This window comes from Aspergillus tanneri (genome assembly GCF_003426965.1).
Source record: "Aspergillus tanneri strain NIH1004 chromosome Unknown AapTan_3_pilon_pilon_pilon, whole genome shotgun sequence".
Lineage (NCBI taxonomy): Eukaryota > Fungi > Ascomycota > Eurotiomycetes > Eurotiales > Aspergillaceae > Aspergillus > Aspergillus tanneri.
Genome location: NW_022984630.1, coordinates 3,379,328 through 3,397,613, shown reverse-complemented (window position 1 = coordinate 3,397,613; position 18,286 = coordinate 3,379,328). Strand labels below are relative to the sequence as shown.

At 49.7% G+C, this 18,286-nt stretch overlaps 8 protein-coding genes and 1 non-coding gene across 9 annotated transcripts; 5 read left to right on the top strand and 4 right to left on the bottom strand.

Moving 5' to 3' along the window:
* Positions 1 to 335: 335 nt before the first annotated feature.
* On the bottom strand, positions 336 to 1,817 carry ATNIH1004_004936 (uncharacterized protein; the record flags this gene model as incomplete). The annotated part of the gene is made up of 3 exons (XM_033569599.1): positions 336 to 1,269; positions 1,325 to 1,490; positions 1,538 to 1,817. 3 exons carry the CDS (start codon positions 1,815 to 1,817, stop codon positions 336 to 338), a joined length of 1,380 nt encoding a protein of 459 aa, XP_033428405.1.
* A 498-nt stretch (positions 1,818 to 2,315) lies between these two features.
* Positions 2,316 to 3,156, top strand: ATNIH1004_004935 (putative 2-hydroxychromene-2-carboxylate isomerase; the record flags this gene model as incomplete). Its single annotated transcript, XM_033569598.1, has 4 exons — positions 2,316 to 2,390; positions 2,443 to 2,542; positions 2,604 to 2,887; positions 2,953 to 3,156. 4 exons carry the CDS (start codon positions 2,316 to 2,318, stop codon positions 3,154 to 3,156), a joined length of 663 nt encoding a protein of 220 aa, XP_033428404.1.
* Positions 3,157 to 5,834: 2,678 nt separating this feature from the next.
* Positions 5,835 to 6,421, bottom strand: ATNIH1004_004934 (uncharacterized protein; the record flags this gene model as incomplete). The annotated part of the gene is made up of 3 exons (XM_033569597.1): positions 5,835 to 6,044; positions 6,159 to 6,299; positions 6,356 to 6,421. 3 exons carry the CDS (start codon positions 6,419 to 6,421, stop codon positions 5,835 to 5,837), a joined length of 417 nt encoding a protein of 138 aa, XP_033428403.1.
* A 411-nt stretch (positions 6,422 to 6,832) lies between these two features.
* ATNIH1004_004933 (alpha/beta hydrolase family esterase) lies at positions 6,833 to 7,846 on the top strand (the record flags this gene model as incomplete). The annotated part of the gene is made up of 2 exons (XM_033569596.1): positions 6,833 to 7,153; positions 7,214 to 7,846. 2 exons carry the CDS (start codon positions 6,833 to 6,835, stop codon positions 7,844 to 7,846), a joined length of 954 nt encoding a protein of 317 aa, XP_033428402.1.
* Positions 7,847 to 7,903: 57 nt separating this feature from the next.
* On the top strand, positions 7,904 to 7,975 carry ATNIH1004_004932. The gene has a single exon. It is a non-coding gene; the product is annotated as a tRNA-Gln (tRNA).
* Positions 7,976 to 8,239: 264 nt separating this feature from the next.
* ATNIH1004_004931 (GTP-binding protein) lies at positions 8,240 to 9,361 on the top strand (the record flags this gene model as incomplete). The annotated part of the gene is made up of 1 exon (XM_033569595.1): positions 8,240 to 9,361. One exon carries the CDS (start codon positions 8,240 to 8,242, stop codon positions 9,359 to 9,361), a length of 1,122 nt encoding a protein of 373 aa, XP_033428401.1.
* A 348-nt stretch (positions 9,362 to 9,709) lies between these two features.
* SPE1 (type III PLP-dependent enzyme) lies at positions 9,710 to 11,137 on the bottom strand (the record flags this gene model as incomplete). The annotated part of the gene is made up of 2 exons (XM_033569594.1): positions 9,710 to 10,764; positions 10,828 to 11,137. 2 exons carry the CDS (start codon positions 11,135 to 11,137, stop codon positions 9,710 to 9,712), a joined length of 1,365 nt encoding a protein of 454 aa, XP_033428400.1.
* Positions 11,138 to 13,129: 1,992 nt separating this feature from the next.
* On the top strand, positions 13,130 to 13,591 carry ATNIH1004_004929 (uncharacterized protein; the record flags this gene model as incomplete). Its single annotated transcript, XM_033569593.1, has 2 exons — positions 13,130 to 13,246; positions 13,325 to 13,591. 2 exons carry the CDS (start codon positions 13,130 to 13,132, stop codon positions 13,589 to 13,591), a joined length of 384 nt encoding a protein of 127 aa, XP_033428399.1.
* Positions 13,592 to 14,358: 767 nt separating this feature from the next.
* On the bottom strand, positions 14,359 to 18,239 carry ATNIH1004_004928 (uncharacterized protein; the record flags this gene model as incomplete). The annotated part of the gene is made up of 2 exons (XM_033569592.1): positions 14,359 to 18,056; positions 18,122 to 18,239. The coding sequence occupies 2 exons, from the start codon at positions 18,237 to 18,239 to the stop codon at positions 14,359 to 14,361; spliced, it is 3,816 nt and encodes a 1,271-aa protein (XP_033428398.1).
* Positions 18,240 to 18,286: the final 47 nt, after the last annotated feature.

Below are 18,286 nucleotides of genomic sequence, written 5' to 3'. Positions count from 1 at the left end.
CTAAAAGGCGAGGCACTATCAGGAACTTGGCGCGCATTTACAAACGGGCGAATGCCTAGTTGGCCAAGGCATCTAAGAAATATGTCTAGAGCTAGATCAATTCAAGTACGAGTAGCACGCTCTCAATCTATTCTACTTATAGCCATACACCTTGTGCGTAGCCCTATGCTGACAACATATCGAGTCATTCGTGACCATACAATCTAGAGATAAGGCTTCGGTTATAGCCCTACCCCAATGCGACAGGTTACCACTATAATGGAGTCCTGTGGGCTCTAACAACGCTCCTATCTCATTTCAAGAGATGGAACATTTTCCGTGCCTGGCAAGGTGTTTTAGTGAGAGAGTCCGAGCAGATCTTTCAATAGCTGGCTGGCTGGAGAAAATGACCTGGATGCCTTGTGCAGGGGTTCATATCCATCCTTGGACAACCCTAGTTTTGGGCATGGAGCACGTGGTAAAGGGTGCCACTGGCCCTTGTGCGGATATTTCCAAATTTCCGAGGATTTGATGCTACTCCAGATGTTTGGAAGCACTGGGTGGCTTCTCCACCGTCCGAACCAGCCTCTCCGGGTTTCTAGTCTAGAAAGAATTTGCTCCAACGTAGAGTCTAGGGGTACGAAGTCCGTATCGTGCTCCAAATATGAGCTTTTCAAGGGGGTCAAGGCCGTTGTTGGTAATGCAACCCGAGCCCTATCACCTTGAAAAACCTGCTTGCTGCCGTTGAGACTATGCGAGCGCATCGGGGGTAGGACAGGCAAGCCATTCCCGGGATACCTCGTCTCAGTGGAGTGACAGTCGCAATACATTGAACTTCGTTGGGCAAAAGCACTGAAGTTCGCCGCCAACGTCACGGCACAGAGAGGAATGAAACCCAGATGAAAGGGGGCTGTAGTTGTGGTTCCGCAAAAATGGCTCTCAGACAGATCCATAAAAGATGCTTTGGCACAGAGCGCCCACAGATCCGCATAAATGCGACAAACAATGTACACATCGCCATTGACCATTTCAAATTCATCCGGTCGGAGAGACTTGTTGCCAGTGATGGTATGCGATGGATCAATGCAAATCACCAGTGACCCTTCTTGGATGGCCCACCTCTCCCCCCGTCCTAGCCGTATGTCTCGATAGGATCTCAAACGCGTACAGAGCCCTGGTTTCACCTGGCGATAAGAAACTTGCAACGGTGGGATATTTAGCCAGTGCGCATTTGAGAAATTTTGAAATTCGGACCTGGGGCGTATGTCCTTCAAAGGCAGATTGTGCCAGCTGTTCAGGTCACAATCTTCCCAATCATCCTCCACCCTCAGTTAGCGAAACATACTTCTCACTGGCCAAAATGAGGGATCTTACGAGTAGAGGGATCCCCTGATCCGACTCCGACGCAGAGGCATCTAAATCCGCTGGGACACTTGCATTCGCAGCTCCGGCTTCCTGACATAGTTGCTGTTCCCGATCGAGGATCGACGAGTATGAGTCGGATTGTGCATCTATTACATTGAGTACTCGCTCCGAGCCACCGTGACTACACACTAACCACTATATCGACAAGGGGTGCAGATGCCGGGTGCCATTGACGGGCTCACCCTTGGGTTGGGATTGGACTGCCAGACTGGAGGACGATGGAAGTAGACGGCATGTCGACGCCTTCCGGTCACGGAGTCCTGAGAACTTTCGGCAGCCGACCCTTCGGTTGAAGCAAAATGGATCTCCGACGAGAACGCCGAGTTCTGTGAGCAGCTCAGAAATGTCTCGAAACCGGCGTCATCTGGTTTCCCTATGTGGTGCCTAGACGAGTCTGTCCATAAGCCAGTCATCGTTATGGATGGGTCGCTAGTGTATGTTTTGTTCAGTAAGTCGTGGGGCTTTATGAGCAAGTGATGCAAAGCTTATGATGCTGTTCAAGGTAACAGTCAAAACTGATGGATTGAGAGAGACATGGTTGCAGTCTAGATTCTCTGGGGGTGATAAACGCTAGATATTCATGCATCGTTCTTGCCGTGAAGGCTGGACAGACGATGGAAGGGAAGGTGCATCCATCAACCTCACCATACCTGTCAACCATCCCTATTATCAGCCATCTTTGAACCAGATAGCTAGTAGTAGGAGTACCATGGAAGAAGAGAAAGAGAGGATGGACAACCCGAGGCTACACTCGGCAATGGCTGTTGCTGAGTCAGCCTGCGGGGGTCGTATCTAACTAGATATATTGGAGTCATTCCTGGCATCATTTCCATCATTCCCATCACGGCTGGCACCTGGAAGACATTCTGATACAATAGATCTAGACGATCTCCGACATTCTGATAGAGAGGATGGCCGCTCCCCGCATTACCCTGTACCTGGACATCGTCAGCCCATTTGCATACATCGCATTCTATGTGCTGAGGGTTAGCCGTATCTGCATTCTCTCTATGAATATGCAACTGACCATGTATAAAGCACTCCCCCGTGTTCTCCGGCTGCAATATTACCTACGTTCCCATCTTCCTGGGTGGATTGATGAATGCCTGTGGCAACACCCCACCCATCAAGATCAGGAGTATGATGCTATAGAATTCAAGCCTCGGGGGAAAAGGAACTGACACGGCATCTTTCCCCAGACAAGGACGTATGGATTGACCAAGAACGGACCCGTTGGGCACGCGCCTTTTCCGTTCCTATTTTGGAACACCGACCCGAGGGCTTCCCACCATTGACCTTGGGACCGCAGCGCGCCCTCACTGCAATTTCTCAGAAGTATCCAGCTCAACTGGTTCCGGCCTTCGAGGCTCTCTTTCATGAATTCTGGGTTAAGGGAAATGCTAAGATCGGACAACCCGAGGCATTCGGTCCCGTCCTGGAGAAGCAGCTAGGGAAAGCCGGCTCCCAGGATGTCTTTGAGGCTGTACGATGTCCATAGCCAAATCAACGTTTATATATTCAATCATGCATGCTAATACGCGGTGGCAGATGAACCAGCCGGAAATCAAGTCACTCTTGACATCCCGAACTGACCAAGCCTTCAAGTCCGGTGCCTTTGGTCTCCCTTGGTTTGAGTGCACTAACGCCAAGGGCCACACGGAAGGCTTCTGGGGCGTCGATCATTTAGGCCAGGTAGCGGACTTTTTGGAATTGAGTCGGAATTCGGATAGGGGCTTTAGATCGTTACTGTAAGGAGAGGGGAACAGAATATGGAACCCCGGAAAGTCGATGTTGGCATTCTCATCATCCTTTCTCCAGCCGTGTACGGGAACCCTAGAATGATATGTATATACGTAGAATAGGGTTATCGTAATTTTCCACTCCACCTACGACTGCCCTTGTGTCTGTCCTGTAGGAATCCAATAATCCTCTCCTTTTCTAAATTATTGATTCGTTGAATTTCCTCTGCGTCAGGTTCATCTTCAATGTACACATGTCAGTTCCACCGCACAGATTAAGATACACCAGACAACCTAGATGTCTATCATTCGTGAATTCCCTCTGCCGTAACAAGAGACCGTGCGTGCCCCCAAATACTCTGCACCAAATTGGAGGCATAAATGGCGTTGAATTTGCTCTTCATCCCACTGGCCGAAGACCCTGCGATGTTGGCAATGCTATTTCCAACATTTGAGATGGAGTATTCCGGCGTCGGAGAGTCCTGCTGGATATGGGAGCTTTGCTCTGGAAGGGGATCGTTCACGGCGGATATTCTTCGTGATTATTTATCGACCAGAGCACATTCGTGTATACTATTATACTGTATACTGTACTAGTATTAGTATTAAGATGAGACCCCTTAACCGGGCACCCCGCTGACGTCCGAATTTGGCACCAAATTGAACATTTGAAGTTATATTTCACCCCCAACTATCTAGGAAATAGATGATCCTCTAGAGGTACCTTGGACGCCTCTTTTAAAGTCTTTTCTAATTTCTCCAATCCATGACTAGCCTTATATACCCATCTTTGCTCTTCTGCCTCCACCAAGGCCTTTCTAATACTGTCTATATTAAAAGCCGTGGTGTTTGGATCCGTAGACACCTTCCTTCTTCTCTTTTAAGTAGATAATCTCTTATTATTTCCCTTTCACCTATAAATAGTGGTATCCTTTAATGTACTCTCTGCCTGAACCTTTTCATCTTCTGCCTGCTTTATAAAGGACTAGTCGGACGTTCTTAGTGAGCTCCTGCTTCTGCCTAAGCAGCTCTATATTAATATAGATATGCCGGTGACATCAAGGGATTATATATAACAGAGTAGGATCTATTTTAGACTGCTTTGGGCTAGGCATTTTAGGAGCATCTTAATATTTTCATTGTATTCGGAGTGGGAGATTGTAGGCCCTTAGACGGATTCCAAAAATATAATCTAGTTGCTTTCTACCTACTTTTTAACACAGCCGGAGTAAATAACTCTATTCTTGGCTTCTAACAGCATTAAGTAAATCTTTCTTAATTAGCAAGATATTACCTAATGAGATAGATTTCTGTCTCCTGATAATAAGCCTTAATTAAAGAGAACCAAATCCAGTGCTTGAAGAAGTTAAAAAGAGTAAAAAGCAAAAAACCACATAGACTTGGTTCTGATAGTATTCCTAAAAAAAAAAATCTATGTTTTCATAACTTCTGTGGCTATCTAGAAGTAATATCCGATATCCATTATCTAGTCTCGTTTTAGGTAGAAAGGATAATTGTAACTAATATAAAGCAATATCTTTAAAGGATTATTCTAGGTGTCACGGGCTGAACCCATAGAACCTACAAGATAGGCTATTATGAAGGAAAGGAAAGGACGGGTGAACAAATAGGAAGAAACCACGTGATATAGGTCTTCGAGGATCAATGGGGCCAACAGGGACAGTAGGGTCTACGGGGACCAAGGGGACAACAGGGACCATAGGCCAGAGAAGTTAAACGGGCCCCAGCCCTTAACGTATTATCTCCAAGCATGTGTAGAATTCGATGGGCCATTTCTCGTACACGGGTATAGGAGGGAGGAAGTCCTTGCTGGCCTTGCTCAATCACCCATTGAGCAAGGAATTCTTCTTGGTATAGGACTTCATCTCTGGTGGTGGTGGTGGTGACTTTCTACCTGCTTTGATGACCAACTAGTCTTCGCTGAAGGGTAGTTCGGGGGATTTAATAGGCTTTATCAGGAGCCTTAACAGAAGCATAATTGCCATTTTCATAATCTTTAATGGCTAGAGCTGTATTATTTTATTGGGAGGCATGTTGGATGGTGGTGGTGGTTGAGGAGGAATGAAGTCAAATTCGATGAATTTCGACGCGTCGAACACAGGTCCCCGGACACGGAGGGACCCGATTAGTGAAGTTCCAACTTATAGTGCGTTCAACAATGCAGATGCGAAATAAGAAAACCTAGAGGACGAAGGTCAAGGGGGAAGACAAGCTATGGAGATATTAGTTGTTAGTTGAGGTCTGGCTGATTGCGTCAACCGAGCGACGATATCATGCGCATCATTGAACATGGAAGAGGCCGGAATTGTACCATTTCATTCACAGAATATTCAGGTCTGGTTTTAGCAGGGAATAAATCGATCCAGTAAAAAGCCTGTCTTGAACCACTGCATTGTGGGTGGAGAAGTGATCAGTCTAATGTGGGCTAAAGCCGATACCCGCGTGGAAGACACATTTATCAGGGTTTCTCATGCCCCCTAGTTAGATAGGTGGGCATGAAGTAGAGGTCCTGTGGATTTATATAAATCAGGCTCCTGACCTTCCAATCAGTCAAATCCTATACCGAAGAAACTAATCTCCGTTGGATTCTTGGGAATATATTATATTGCCCGAACAGGTCAAACTAATAATGGCCTTCCCATACAAGCATTCCTAGTCGTGGGCGCCACTTCAGGCATCGGCAAAGCCGTGGCAGATCGGCTGGTCGAAAATGGCGCCAAAGTAATGACAGTCAGATGACGACAGGATCGACTGGACGAGTTCGTGAGCCAACAAGGTCCGCACAAGGCCAGCAGCATCGTATTCGACATCAGCCAAGCGGCCCAGATTCCTCACTTTGTCACGGAAGTCACGACTAAATTCCCCGGAGATTGACTGCGTCTTTCTCAATGCGAGAGTCCAGCATCGCTACGACTTGACCTGTTAGGAGGGCTTAAACTTGGAAGACTTTCAGTACGAGATCCAAGTGGATTTCACCAGCGTCGTGGCCCTTACACATGCCTTCTTGCCATTTTTGAAGGCCAAAACGACACTGACGAGCTTTCTCTTGTAAGTCTCGATCAGTTCATGCGTTCTTTCATGAATCTCACTTAACTCGGAGACTCCCCAGTACTGGGACCAACCTGGCGCTTGTGCCTGCGACCCCGATGTCAGCTTATTCTGCTGCCAAGGCAGCATTGTATGGCTCGGACCACGTTATTGTAGACAGCATTGGGGAGCAAGAGAGGTTTTACGATATTGTCAACGTCGGGCGTCATTCGAGGATCTCGCCAACGTACTCCCATAATCATCCCAGCCGTGTCTCAGATGCAATGTAATTAATTATAGACCAGCGCCCAATCAAAGCGCATGCAGTAAAGCTTGTTCCACGTAATACTAACGCAATAGAACTTACTAGCCGGAATGCAGATGAATCTAGAGGCATTTTCAGGTCCAATCGGACGACTGTAGATCTCTATCAGGCTCATCATTTTCCTAATGTAGCCGAAAGTCGAATCCCACGACGACTCGAGCATCGGTTCCCTTCTCCTCAATCACCCCAGGGGGGTGAAACATGGAGATCGGATTTAAGGTTGAAAATGTCGGAGGCGTCGGACGTGGTGTCTGGGAGTCACGCACATAAAACACTGCACGTTCCCCTTGGAGGGATATGAAAACACACGTCAACGATGAAGCTCTCCAACGCTGCTGTCACAGTACTTCTCCCTGGCTTCGCCCATGCGGCTGGTTCTGCGGGCTGTGGGAAGCCATTACCCAAAGATCAAAGCCCTGGAGGGAACAGCCATCCAACAGACTTCATCACGTCGGACGGTACTCCACGGACTTATTTAATTCACATCCCGTCCAACTACAATGTGAATCGACCGGTACCGTTGATTTTTTCATTCCACGGGAGACATAAGACCGCCGAAAGCCAAGAAGCTCTTTCACAATTCAGCAACGAAGATTGGAACCCGGATGCGATCGCCGTGTATCCTCAGGGGCTGGACGTATGTCATTTCACCTTTCGTCTGAACTGATTTCCGAATCCTCCCTAACCGTACTCCTAGAAACAATGGCAGGGAGACCCTGACTCTGAAGGGGTGGACGATATCATGTTCACCATAGAAATGCTCGAGCACTTCGAGGACCGATATTGCCTCGATACATCGCGTGTCTATGCCGCTGGGAAGTCCAACGGAGGCGGATTCACCAACCTTCTCGCCTGTGACACCACCGCGTCCACTCGCATCGCTGCCTTTGCTCCGGTCTCGGGCGCCTTCTACCAAGACGAACCCAAGGACGATGATAGTGACTGTGATCCAACCACGGTGCCGATTCAGTGCAGTCCCGGCAGGTCTCCCATTCCGATCATCGAGTTCCACGGCGCTGACGATCACACGATCCCCTACACTGGAGGAAACCGACGGGGTAAATGCCTCCCTTCGATTCCGCATTTTGTGAGCGAATGGTCAGAGCGCGATGGATTCGGACTGCACAACAAGACGACGGATCTGTACGATGGCCATGTGCAACGATACGAGTATCCGAGCGGCGTTGGTCCAGGCACGGTGACGCACTATCGGATTGGGGGGTTGGGACATGACTGGCCTAGCAGGGGGCCAAATAGCGATAATCCAAATGGCACGTATTTAGATGCGACGCCATTGATTCTGGATTTCTTCAATCGATGGACATTATAAGCTCAATATGATAGAAGGACTCAAATAACAAAAAGCCAAACCGCCAAACACAATATCGGTTGTGTAGTGTAATGGTTAGCACATCAGATTCTGATTCTGGTAATCCCGGTTCGATCCCGAGCACGACCTTTTTTTCTTTCCCGATTTCTTTCCCGATTTCTTTCCCGATTTTTTTTTTTTTCCCTCTTTATTTATGTTTGAATTTATGTCCTGGATTTCTTGTCGATATTTTATATGATGAATTTATGCCTGATAAATCTCCTATTCTGTCTGTCAAAGAAATCCATCGACAGTCTCAATGTGGAATAGTGTCTCCCCACCATCCATTCGTTCTTCATCTTCCATTCAACCTCAAATACCCCTCCGTACTTCACCTACGGCATAGACACCAGAATGCCCCCCGTCCCCATCACCATCGTCACGGGCTTCCTCGGCTCCGGCAAAACCACTCTCCTACTGAATCTAATCCCACAACTACCACCATCGTACCGCCTAGCGCTCCTGAAGAACGAATTCGGCGACGTCGCCATCGACTCCCAACTCGCCTCGACGCAGTCCATCTCCGGCGTGCGCGAGCTCCTCAATGGCTGCATCTGCTGCAATCTAGTCGGCCAGCTCAGCGATGCGCTGCATCAGTTGCGCTCCGAGGTCCAGCCGGACCGTATCGTCATTGAGACCAGCGGGAGCGCATTCCCCGCAACCCTGGCCATGGAAGTCAACCGTCTGGCTCGTGAAGAGCCGGGCAGTCTGGTTCTGGATGGGGTGATCAGTGTCATTGACGTCGAGAATTGGCAGGGCTACGAGGATACCTCGTACACTGCTAAGCTGCAGGCCAAGTATACGGATCTGATCGTCTTTAATAAGTGGGAGATTGTCTCGGAGATGCGGTTCGATATTTGTCTCGACCGGGTTGGTGATCTTGAGGTGCAGACGCCCTGGGTGAAGTCGGATAAGGGAAAAGTCGATAAGGATGTCCTTCTGGGTATTGACGGGGCGCTGTTTACCAAACATGATGACAGTGCGGAGGCATTGCGGTTGACTAGTCACGATGATGGTCATCATCATGACCATCGTACAGACCATCAGTCCGAGGTGGAGGTACTTTCCGTCTCGCTGAAAACGGCCCAGCCTGAGCAAACCGTCGATATCGCCGCGTTGGAGCAATTACTCCTCAACGCTTCAAGAGACGAAGTCTACCGAATCAAGGGAGTCCTGCGCTGTTCGGCACGGTCGCCGCCGGCGGAATCGTCAGACTATCTCGAGGAGAGGAGGCCTGCAACGGACCGGAATGGAGCGACCCGGTATTACATTCTCAATTGGGCCTTTGGTCGGTGGACGTTCACCCCATCCGACACGGTCGCGGAGACTGCCGACGTCACGGTGGTCGCGCGCCTGACGTTCATCCTGGCACGGTACGAGTCGGCGAAATGGAAAAAGAAGCTGGAAGCAGGAGGACTCCTGCAGGCAGCCGCAGTGAATGACGACATGGAGCTGGTGGTGGATCGACTGGTTTAAGGCACCTCGCCGACCAAGGAGAGTGGAGCGGGCTCCAACGAGGCCAAAAGAGGATGTGGATTATATACAATAGAGGATAGACCATGACCTGTACATAGATACGTAAAGACGAAACATAGCTTGATAGAGAAAGAGACGTTAAGCCACCATACTGGGCCAATCATTTAACATATAACAGGACAAATATGCACAATTGAATTAAAATCCCGAATCTATTCTATCGGTAACAATAACCACAAGGCCAACGGAAGAACAGGATATAGATATGCCCGAAATCAATGTACGTCAAATACAGAAAATGCAGTGAACAAATACACACAACCGGTACAGGATAAAATAATCGGAATTCTAGTATTCCAGGAGCGCCGAGGCACCGGCTTCGCTCGAGATGTAGATCACCTCGTGGTTGTCCGAGAAGCCGTTGAAACGCGTTGCGCTGCATTTGGTGTAGGCGCCCATGTCCTCAAAGAACAACCAGTCGCCTACATCCAGCAGGCCGGGCAAAACGATCCGCTGGGTGATGTTGTCAATGCCATCGCACGTGGGCCCCCAGATGGAATAGGCGATTCCCTCCGAAGTCGCAGCAATAGGGGAATTCGCCATGGAGCCCGCCGCACAGCTCAAGATCTGAGCGACCGGGTGCTGGTGATCGAAGATGATGTTGGAGAAATTGCCGTACACTCCGTCGTTCAGGTAGATCATAAAGGTATCGTTTGCCGGTGTAGTAGGGTCCCGCACGTCGCGACGGGCAATCACGTTGGCCGCCAGGGTGAACGCACTGCCGACATAATAGCGCCCCGGCTCGGCGATGACGCGAATATGGGGCGGGAAGTATGTCTCGAGGGCCTCACTCAAGACACCGGCAAACTTCTCAAAGGTCTCGTGACTGAAGCCGCCGCCCACATCCAACGTGTGCAGCTCATGGCCCACGTCGGACGCCTGGTCGAAGATCAGTCGGGCGTCCTGGACAGCCTTGAGGAACGCAGTAGGATCCTCGGCTCCGGATCCGACATGGAAGCTCACGCCGACAACCTTCAGCTCAAGCTCGTGGGCGAGCTCGAGGAGCTCACGAGCCACATCCAACGACGCACCGAACTTCATGCTCAGGCGGCAGAGGCTGGTGGAATCATCGGTGAGGATGCGTAGGTACAATTCGGCTTCGGGGTAGCAGGCCTTGATCTTGTACAGCTCGTCGGCATTGTCAAAAGTCATCTGCTTGACCCCCCTTTGGGCCGCATAGCGCAGGTATGACTTGGTCTTGCAAGGCTGTGCGTAGATGATGCGGCTGGGATCGATGCCCGTTTCGAGAGCTAGATCGATCTCCGCCTTGGACGCGCAGTCGAAGCCGTTTCCCAGTTTCGCCATGAGGCGGAGGATCTCCGGGTCGGGATTGCACTTGACAGCTATTTGCCGGGGTCAGTCGAAGCAAGAAAGACAAAGATGTAAGAACATCCCGTTGAACGTACCGTAAAAAGGCTTGACACGACCCAAGTTCATTTTCCAGCGTAAATGCTGGCGGTAGACCTCGCCCATGTCTGCCACATAGAACGCATCCTCATCACCAGGACCGCAACGGTCCACATCAACTTCGGCGGCGCGCTTCTTCAATACATCCAAGACGAGAGCCTTGGCAGCCAACCTGGATTGCGGCAGGTCGTCCCCTCCATAACTACTGAATTGTGGTTGACTATGATTCAAACTGAAATCATAGTCTTGTTTGTCATATGCGTGTTTGGTCACGCATACTTCAGCAGGTACACATGCAGTCGGTGCCATAACCATGTGCGCTGCGACGAAGCACACGGGATAGGACTTTGTGGGGAAAAGAAAAAAAATGTAGAAAAAGAGAAAGATACGCGACTGCGTGTTAAGGAGGGCGAAAACTTTCGCAACCGAAGTTGACTGGACCAAGCCTCCTAGACCCTTCCTCTTTAAGAGGAAGAACCTTCAGAGAAGTCCTATGCGGCAGCTCAGGGGGCGAGGGAATAATTTGGGAGGGGGTCAAATGGTTAACAAATGGCGCACCGGACGAGACGGGAGTCGAGATCAGCAGGAGGTGGAATGTTGTTAAGAGTGTTACGGGAACGTCGATGCGATACAATTTGACGGAGAGAGAAATTGGAGGCTACGAGAGCCGTGGTGTTTTTTTTGGTGGGGGGGGGAGCCTTTGGAACGGGGGAGATTCCAAAGGCCGAGGGGTTGAAGTATGGAACGAAGCGGGAATAAAAATGGACAAATCACGAGGGATTGCCCTAAAATAGAGGATCTAAATAGCAAAAGAGCTGCGGTCAGTCACCTTGAGCAACAGGTAAGGAACCAGGAGTGTTCGAGGATAGTATGAGAGATTTATGGAATTAGGGGGTTGGCGGTCGATGGCGCAGCGAGGGTGGGTGCAGAGTTTTTAACGACGGCCAAACGAATTTAGGGCAAAGGGCACATTGATCAGGCAGAAACCAGACCCCTGGACCAATTGAGGAGGGGATACGAGACGAATCTTATTTGGGAGAGAGAAAGAGATAATGCAAGGATTCCTGCAGGACAGAGGGGAGAGAAAATGACTCACCTATTGATGTTGATATGATGGAAATGTGTGAGAGAGAGAGAGAGAGAGAGGCGAGAAATGGCAAAGCTGAGAAAGTGCGGAAGTCTGGTTCCTGTGGGGTCGTTGCTTACGGCATGCTCCAAATTGTACCTCCGAAGTATCTGTTTGCTGTCTTCACCGCTTTGGCGTTACACACGACGAACCTTTTGCAGCACTCGTCAAGCAAACTCTCTCTCTCTCGTCGTTCTTGCTTGGTTGACGTGTTCCTCTCACATTCCTTGGAACCCATCCACCCCTGATCATCCGGTAGATCTTGTTTTCGGGCGTTGATCATTTTCGAGCCATCGGTTTGGAACTGACTATCCTCATAATTTGCAGTGCTAGCTAGTCTCAGAGCCTGATCTGTCTGCAGATGGTCTGTCAACAGCGGGAATCACTGCCTCACATGGCATCTACTTAGCTTTCTTGCATATGCTTGTCTTTCAATAAGCTTTGTGACCCGGATTTCATCTTTGCCTCTCCAAACTTAATTATTGCGTATCCTTCCAGGTCCTAAATTTCGGTTGTCCCATTGAAGGCAGCCATAAGGTCACCAATCGCTGTCTCGTGATTGGTCGAGCTTGTTCTGGCCGCCCTTTTCTTGCCGGCAGAATTTAATCCGGTACTCGAAAGGCGGGGAGAGTCATTTGCCAATGAGAGTCAAGATATTTCCACATATGTCCTTAGCAATCAATAACTTTATGGCTCTGAACTATGAACAAGACCATAGTGAAGGATTACTGAACTGTTACTTCCTACGTGTCATTTGCAACTACGAATGCTACTACATAACAGTACGGATACTACTGGTATAATTTCAGGTTTCAACACTTAACATTGACTAAACTAATCATCACTGATAAGAAATGAACTGTATTAAATAAATAAAAAACAGAGATATGGGGAAAAAGAGAGAGGGGAGAGGAACATAACTAATGCCTAATAAACATGCCAAAAAGTAAGAGAATCACACTGCAATCTGATAGTCAGTTTCTCTACCCAAAGCCTAGACAGATTCAACTGATGTAATCCTCTAAAAAAACGAAAAGAAAAGAAAAGAAAAGAAAACAGAACCAGCACTGTTTCATCAGAAAGTCCGCAAATAGACCCATTACAAGAGGGAGTGCTGTATCTAGGGTTGTCATGAACCACTTTAATCTTACGATGAGGCCCTTCAACTCAACCTTATGACAACGCACCGGAGGAACTATCTCGGTATCACCGGCCTCGATGGCCCGATACAAGGGTTCGCCGGTATCACTGCGCACGTCCAGAATGCGAAGAACCGTGTACCCGATCTCATAGTGGGGTCTACCCTCCGAAACCATGGTGGTGACCATCTATGAAAGAGAGAAGTCTCTACCGTAGACTGTCTGGCGTAGAAGCTCACCAATGGCGCTCGCCGTCATACCGGAATTCACCCACTCTTCCAGATCATGGGGCAATCATGGGGCAGGCGGCGGATTTCGTCCCAGGTCATGCCACCTGGCAGGCGTGGCGCGTCGGGCATGGAAGTGGTCGTGGACGCTGAGGTCGAACCGGAGCTAGAGCTCTACGGCTCCGTCGCGCGAGAGGTAAACTCGTTGGCCTGCTGGTTGTCCATTTTGGTTGGAATTGCCAGAGGCAAACTGACTGAAGCTGGGTTCTGAGGCGAGAGTTTGTCTCAAGGGAAGTTCGGTTTGGAACCGGAGAGAGAGAGAGAGAGAGAAGGTAGAGTTGTGTACTCAGAATGAGTCTCTGACAGAAGGACAGCCTATTGTGCAGTCATCGTCCTGCCTTGTATAGACCTTCAGGAACAAAGGAATGGTTCATGATAAGGGTACAAAGACGACACACCATGGTGTTCTGACACGGATCCTTTAAACAGTGGGATTGTATGGGACTTGACATGCCATCAGCGTGAGCGAAAAGGCGATAGGGGTTATCATGCGAGCCCTACCAGAGTCTTTCCGGGCGTCAGAGTGTTTACTACGCCCCTTCCGATATTAGATGTGTGAAATATGATAATTTCCGAGATCGTTTTTGATCTGGACGCTGTTTTCCGCAAGACCACTTCATCGTTGGAAGTATTTTCCTTTAGATGATGGAGCATGCAGGGTATCCGAGCACGGTTACTTTGACCCTGTCAAAGCCTTAAGAGGCATTCCAAAATGGCTTGTTTTAAGTGGACATAAATGGCGGAAAGCTTCGATTTCCATATGGCGGCAGAGTATCATCATCAATAATACAAATTCCAAGATATATATACAGAGAGCCCAATTGAACCAGCAAATGGTTTAACCTAACATAGTGACGAAAAGTAAAGAGTAAAGAGAGCAACTAAATAAAGAATTGTAGGAGTGAAAAACAAGGGGTATATTAAAAGAAAATACAAGCCAGGCATCCGAGGCTTGCAAGGAGCAGTAGTAAATAGCAATCACAGCCATAGAACCCATCTAGCAGCCGAAACCAGGCCCCGAAGAACACCTCGAAGGAGCTTAAAGGCCATGACAATCAACCACACCCACCATAAAACTCCCACGAGCGCCCATTCCAGCATTCCAAACCCCGTTCGGCGAAGCCAACGCAGCCGGCGATGGCGCTTCCGGATCCCTTTGTCAAGTACGTCACTGAGCTGTTTGACCGCCAGGGTGCTGGTGGTGTTAAGCTGGATACTTAAATCTTCAGCATCCTGAGCTGCGGCTCTGACACGCGGATTCAACGCGTTCTGGACCAGATTTTCAAGGTCGTGGAGTTGAGACTTTAATGCCGACGAATCCTCTCCGGGGTAGTTATCGATTGACCGCTGGAACCGGTTATGCGATGCTTCGACTCTGTGCAGCAGGGTCTGCACAGCTAGTTCGTACTCATGGCAGCGAGGAACTCGAGGAACCGGAGTATTTGGCTCAAATGCTTGTTGAAGGAACTCGGGTGGATCTTGCACGCTCTCAGCCCGACGAGTAATCTCACGCGCCTTAATCCCCGAAGAAAGCAGGAGAGCTCGCGTGCGTGCAACCTCCCGTTTTCCAGGCAACCCGATATCTACTTCCGTAGGTATACTGCGCTCAGAAATACTCCAGCTCTGTGACTGATCTGAGCTTATAGGCTGTCTTTCTTGAGAAGACGACGCAGGAGTCACTTTTGCTTGCGCAAGACCCGTGACAGGGGGGCGAGTCATGCTGAACGGGACAGATGGATCCTTAATTCGGCCTTTCCGTATTTCTTCCCTGATGGTGTGCAGCTCAGGCCCAAAGCCAAATGATTTCTCGGGGCCACAAGTCGGGTGATGGTGGTGGAGCATTGAAGTCGATATACCTCTGTCTTTTCTCTGCGATTTTATCATGCCATAGTTTTGCGATTTGAGGTCATCTTTGGAACGGCGACCAAGTTCAGATACTCCACGATCTTCATCGAGGTCCCCTTGTCGGATGGGAGAGGATAACCGTGATGGTAATCGCACAGAACCCTCCGCACCTGCGTTCTCCGGCCCTCTGCGAGTAGGGCGGCTCACGTCATCTGACGACGTGGGGGCTTGGTGTGAAGGGGTCATGGCACCGAGATTGTTGTCCTTATTGGTGTCCTCAAGCTGTGTAACTTTGTTCTTGTCAAACGGCTCTATGCTGTCAGAAACGTCCCCTTCGTCTGCACCAGCACTGGTCGCAAAGGATGACTGCCGAGAGTGTACGGTACTGTCTTTCTTCAAAATGAGACCGCCCATTTTCGACACTTCGTTGCTGACTTTCTCTGCAAGCTTCCCTGGACCTCGGAAGATACCACGTAGTTTGGACTCGTGTTGTCCGGAAGATCCTTTCCGTGCATGTACGCCAACTTTTGTTTGGTCGCTGTGATGAACATGGGGAATTCGGTCTGGTAGAGGACTTGATTCGACTTTACCTGGCCGAGGCCAGGCATCTGTGCGTCCTGGGGTACTGTATTTACGCAAAGCCTCAGAATCGAATGAGTTGTCCTCTGCAACAGGCTGAGTATTGCTTTTGCTCCGGTCATGCCGGGACGTGATAGACCGCTGGAGGCGCGCCTTGGATGGTGATGGAGAACGACTTGATGGAGACGATAAATTGGACGCAATGCCAGGGAAAAAGCCCATATGAAGAGGCGTAGTAGGAACTTTTGGGTCTACTATGGTGGAGGATGCCAGAGGGCCGTATCGATCATCACGACTTGGAGCTGAGGATACGGAGCCGGTTTTCCCCTCGACCTTGCCCGCGCCAGCAAAACCCTGAGTCGGTACAGAAGTCTCATCTGCAGAGCCTTCGTCGTGTGGCGCTGCAGGCTCTTTCTGTATGGACATACTGTACGTTGGGGAGATCGATCGTCCAGATTGTAGTACATCATCCATACGAGAAGCCCAAGAGGGTCTTTCATCCAGGGTAGATATACTTGAAGAGCTGCTTGATCCTATTCCTAACTTGCGCCTTCGGGAACTTGAACCTTTCTTCGAGATACTTTGGCTGTGAACGACACGCGAAGGGCTTTTGAATCTATGCCGTCTCCTTCCACGACCAATCCTTTTAAACTCGGCCAAACCGGGATGAGAGTCGGAGAGAGAAGTACGAGAAGCAACCTCTGCTTCCATAGGCCTCCCTGTGGCTGGAAGCTGTTCTTCAGATTCTGGGATATGCTGATAAGTATCGTGATCAACCAACACGGTGGCATCTGGGTACAGATTATTTCCTTCCCGATCGACAATCCTACTCTTATTTGCGACGTGTTCAACCCAAGCAGCATCCGCCAGTAGCTCGGCTGGAGAGAGTATCCAGTCAAACCTCGGCCTGTAGGCCTTGGTACTGCTCGTACGGCTGATTTGCTTCAAACTTGACGGTGGGGAAGCGGCCCAAGGTTCCTTTTCATTCCGCTCTTTCTGAGGCACATCAAGCGCCCTGTGCCGAAAAGGAGGCAACCTCAGGCATTGTGAAGTGTTATGATCTTGATGGCTGTACTTGGTCTCAATGGAGGTAACCCAATCACGAACATTTTCGACATCATGCCATCCTTCTGCCTCCGGGTCAATCGGGCATCGCTCCCGGAATCTAACCTTCCGATTACGGATAACCTGGAGAGGATTGTAGACTCGACCGGAGGATGGTCTGTCATCATTGGCTGGGTTGGAATCAGTTGTAGAACGTGTGTCATGCAACTGGAGAGGAGGCAGAGATGGAAGTAGACGTAGATACTCGGTGAACAGTTCAAAATGCCGTTTGGCGTTTTCTGCCCGAGCTAGGGTGCTGTCTGAGGCTGTATGGGGGGAATAATTTGAACCTGCTGATGGGGGTAAGAGACTCAATACAGAGGGTGTCGCATTTGCCATGGGGCCCTCGTGCCATAATCCCACTGGCTTGCTCTGACCTTCAAACGGTTGTGGGAGGTTGCGATGTACGTGAGAATTATCTTGCCCGAAACCACTCGCCGCCACTGGTGCATGACTTTCAGCAAAAGGTACAGTGGCTTGACCAGCCGATGTGGACCATCGACCTCCTGAGAGACGATTCGAGGCGGAACGACCGAGAGTATTGAATTTCCTTGATTCACTCAAGTTCAAGGCCAGATTTACAATTTGTAGCGAGTCCTTATCAAGGCCCATAGAAGCCCGGTGTTCAGCTGGCATTGGATATAACGCATGAGTTGTCGCATCCTGTTGCACATGTTGTTGAGGAGCAGGCGGTTCCCGGGAAGATTCACCTTCTATCGATACGGGCGGTGTTTCTTTCGCAGTCTCTTTCTGGCGACTCCAGGGAAAACGCGACCGCTTCTTTGACACCGTGATATCGCTTTCGGGAGCTCCACGCTTCTCTCTTTGGTCCGGTTCTGAGCGACGGGCTTGATGATGACTGGTTCGGAGACTTATCGATTTCGGTAGAAATGATGAATCGACTAAGAAGCCACCGGAACTGTGCACTCGCCGTTGGGCTCGACCACCTCTGTCTGCGTCGCGGGAGCTGCCACTGAGCGTGCTGCCCTCTAGCGAGCTCCCCCGTCCATCCTTCGTTTGTATCCCTCTGCGCTTATCGGATCTATCATTCGACTCGAACTGGAGCGTCGGTTGCCATGTAGCAGATCTCATCTCTTTCTCAAACGCCCTGGACCGAGGGTGTAACGCCGTATGCGATTCATCGGTCCCTGGCGACATAAGATCTTCCGTCCCGTCCGATAGATAAGGGGCGTTTGACAGTGAAAGAACGAACTCATGAGTGCCGGCAACCGAAGCGGCAGGAAATAGCCATTCAGCGCAGACACATGAGAACTTAAGGAATTTACAGCGGACGCAGGTCCGTTGTTGTTGGTATTGTATGGTTGACACATGGAGATCAGCAATCAGCAGATGTCGGGGGAAGCACCATAGTCCATAC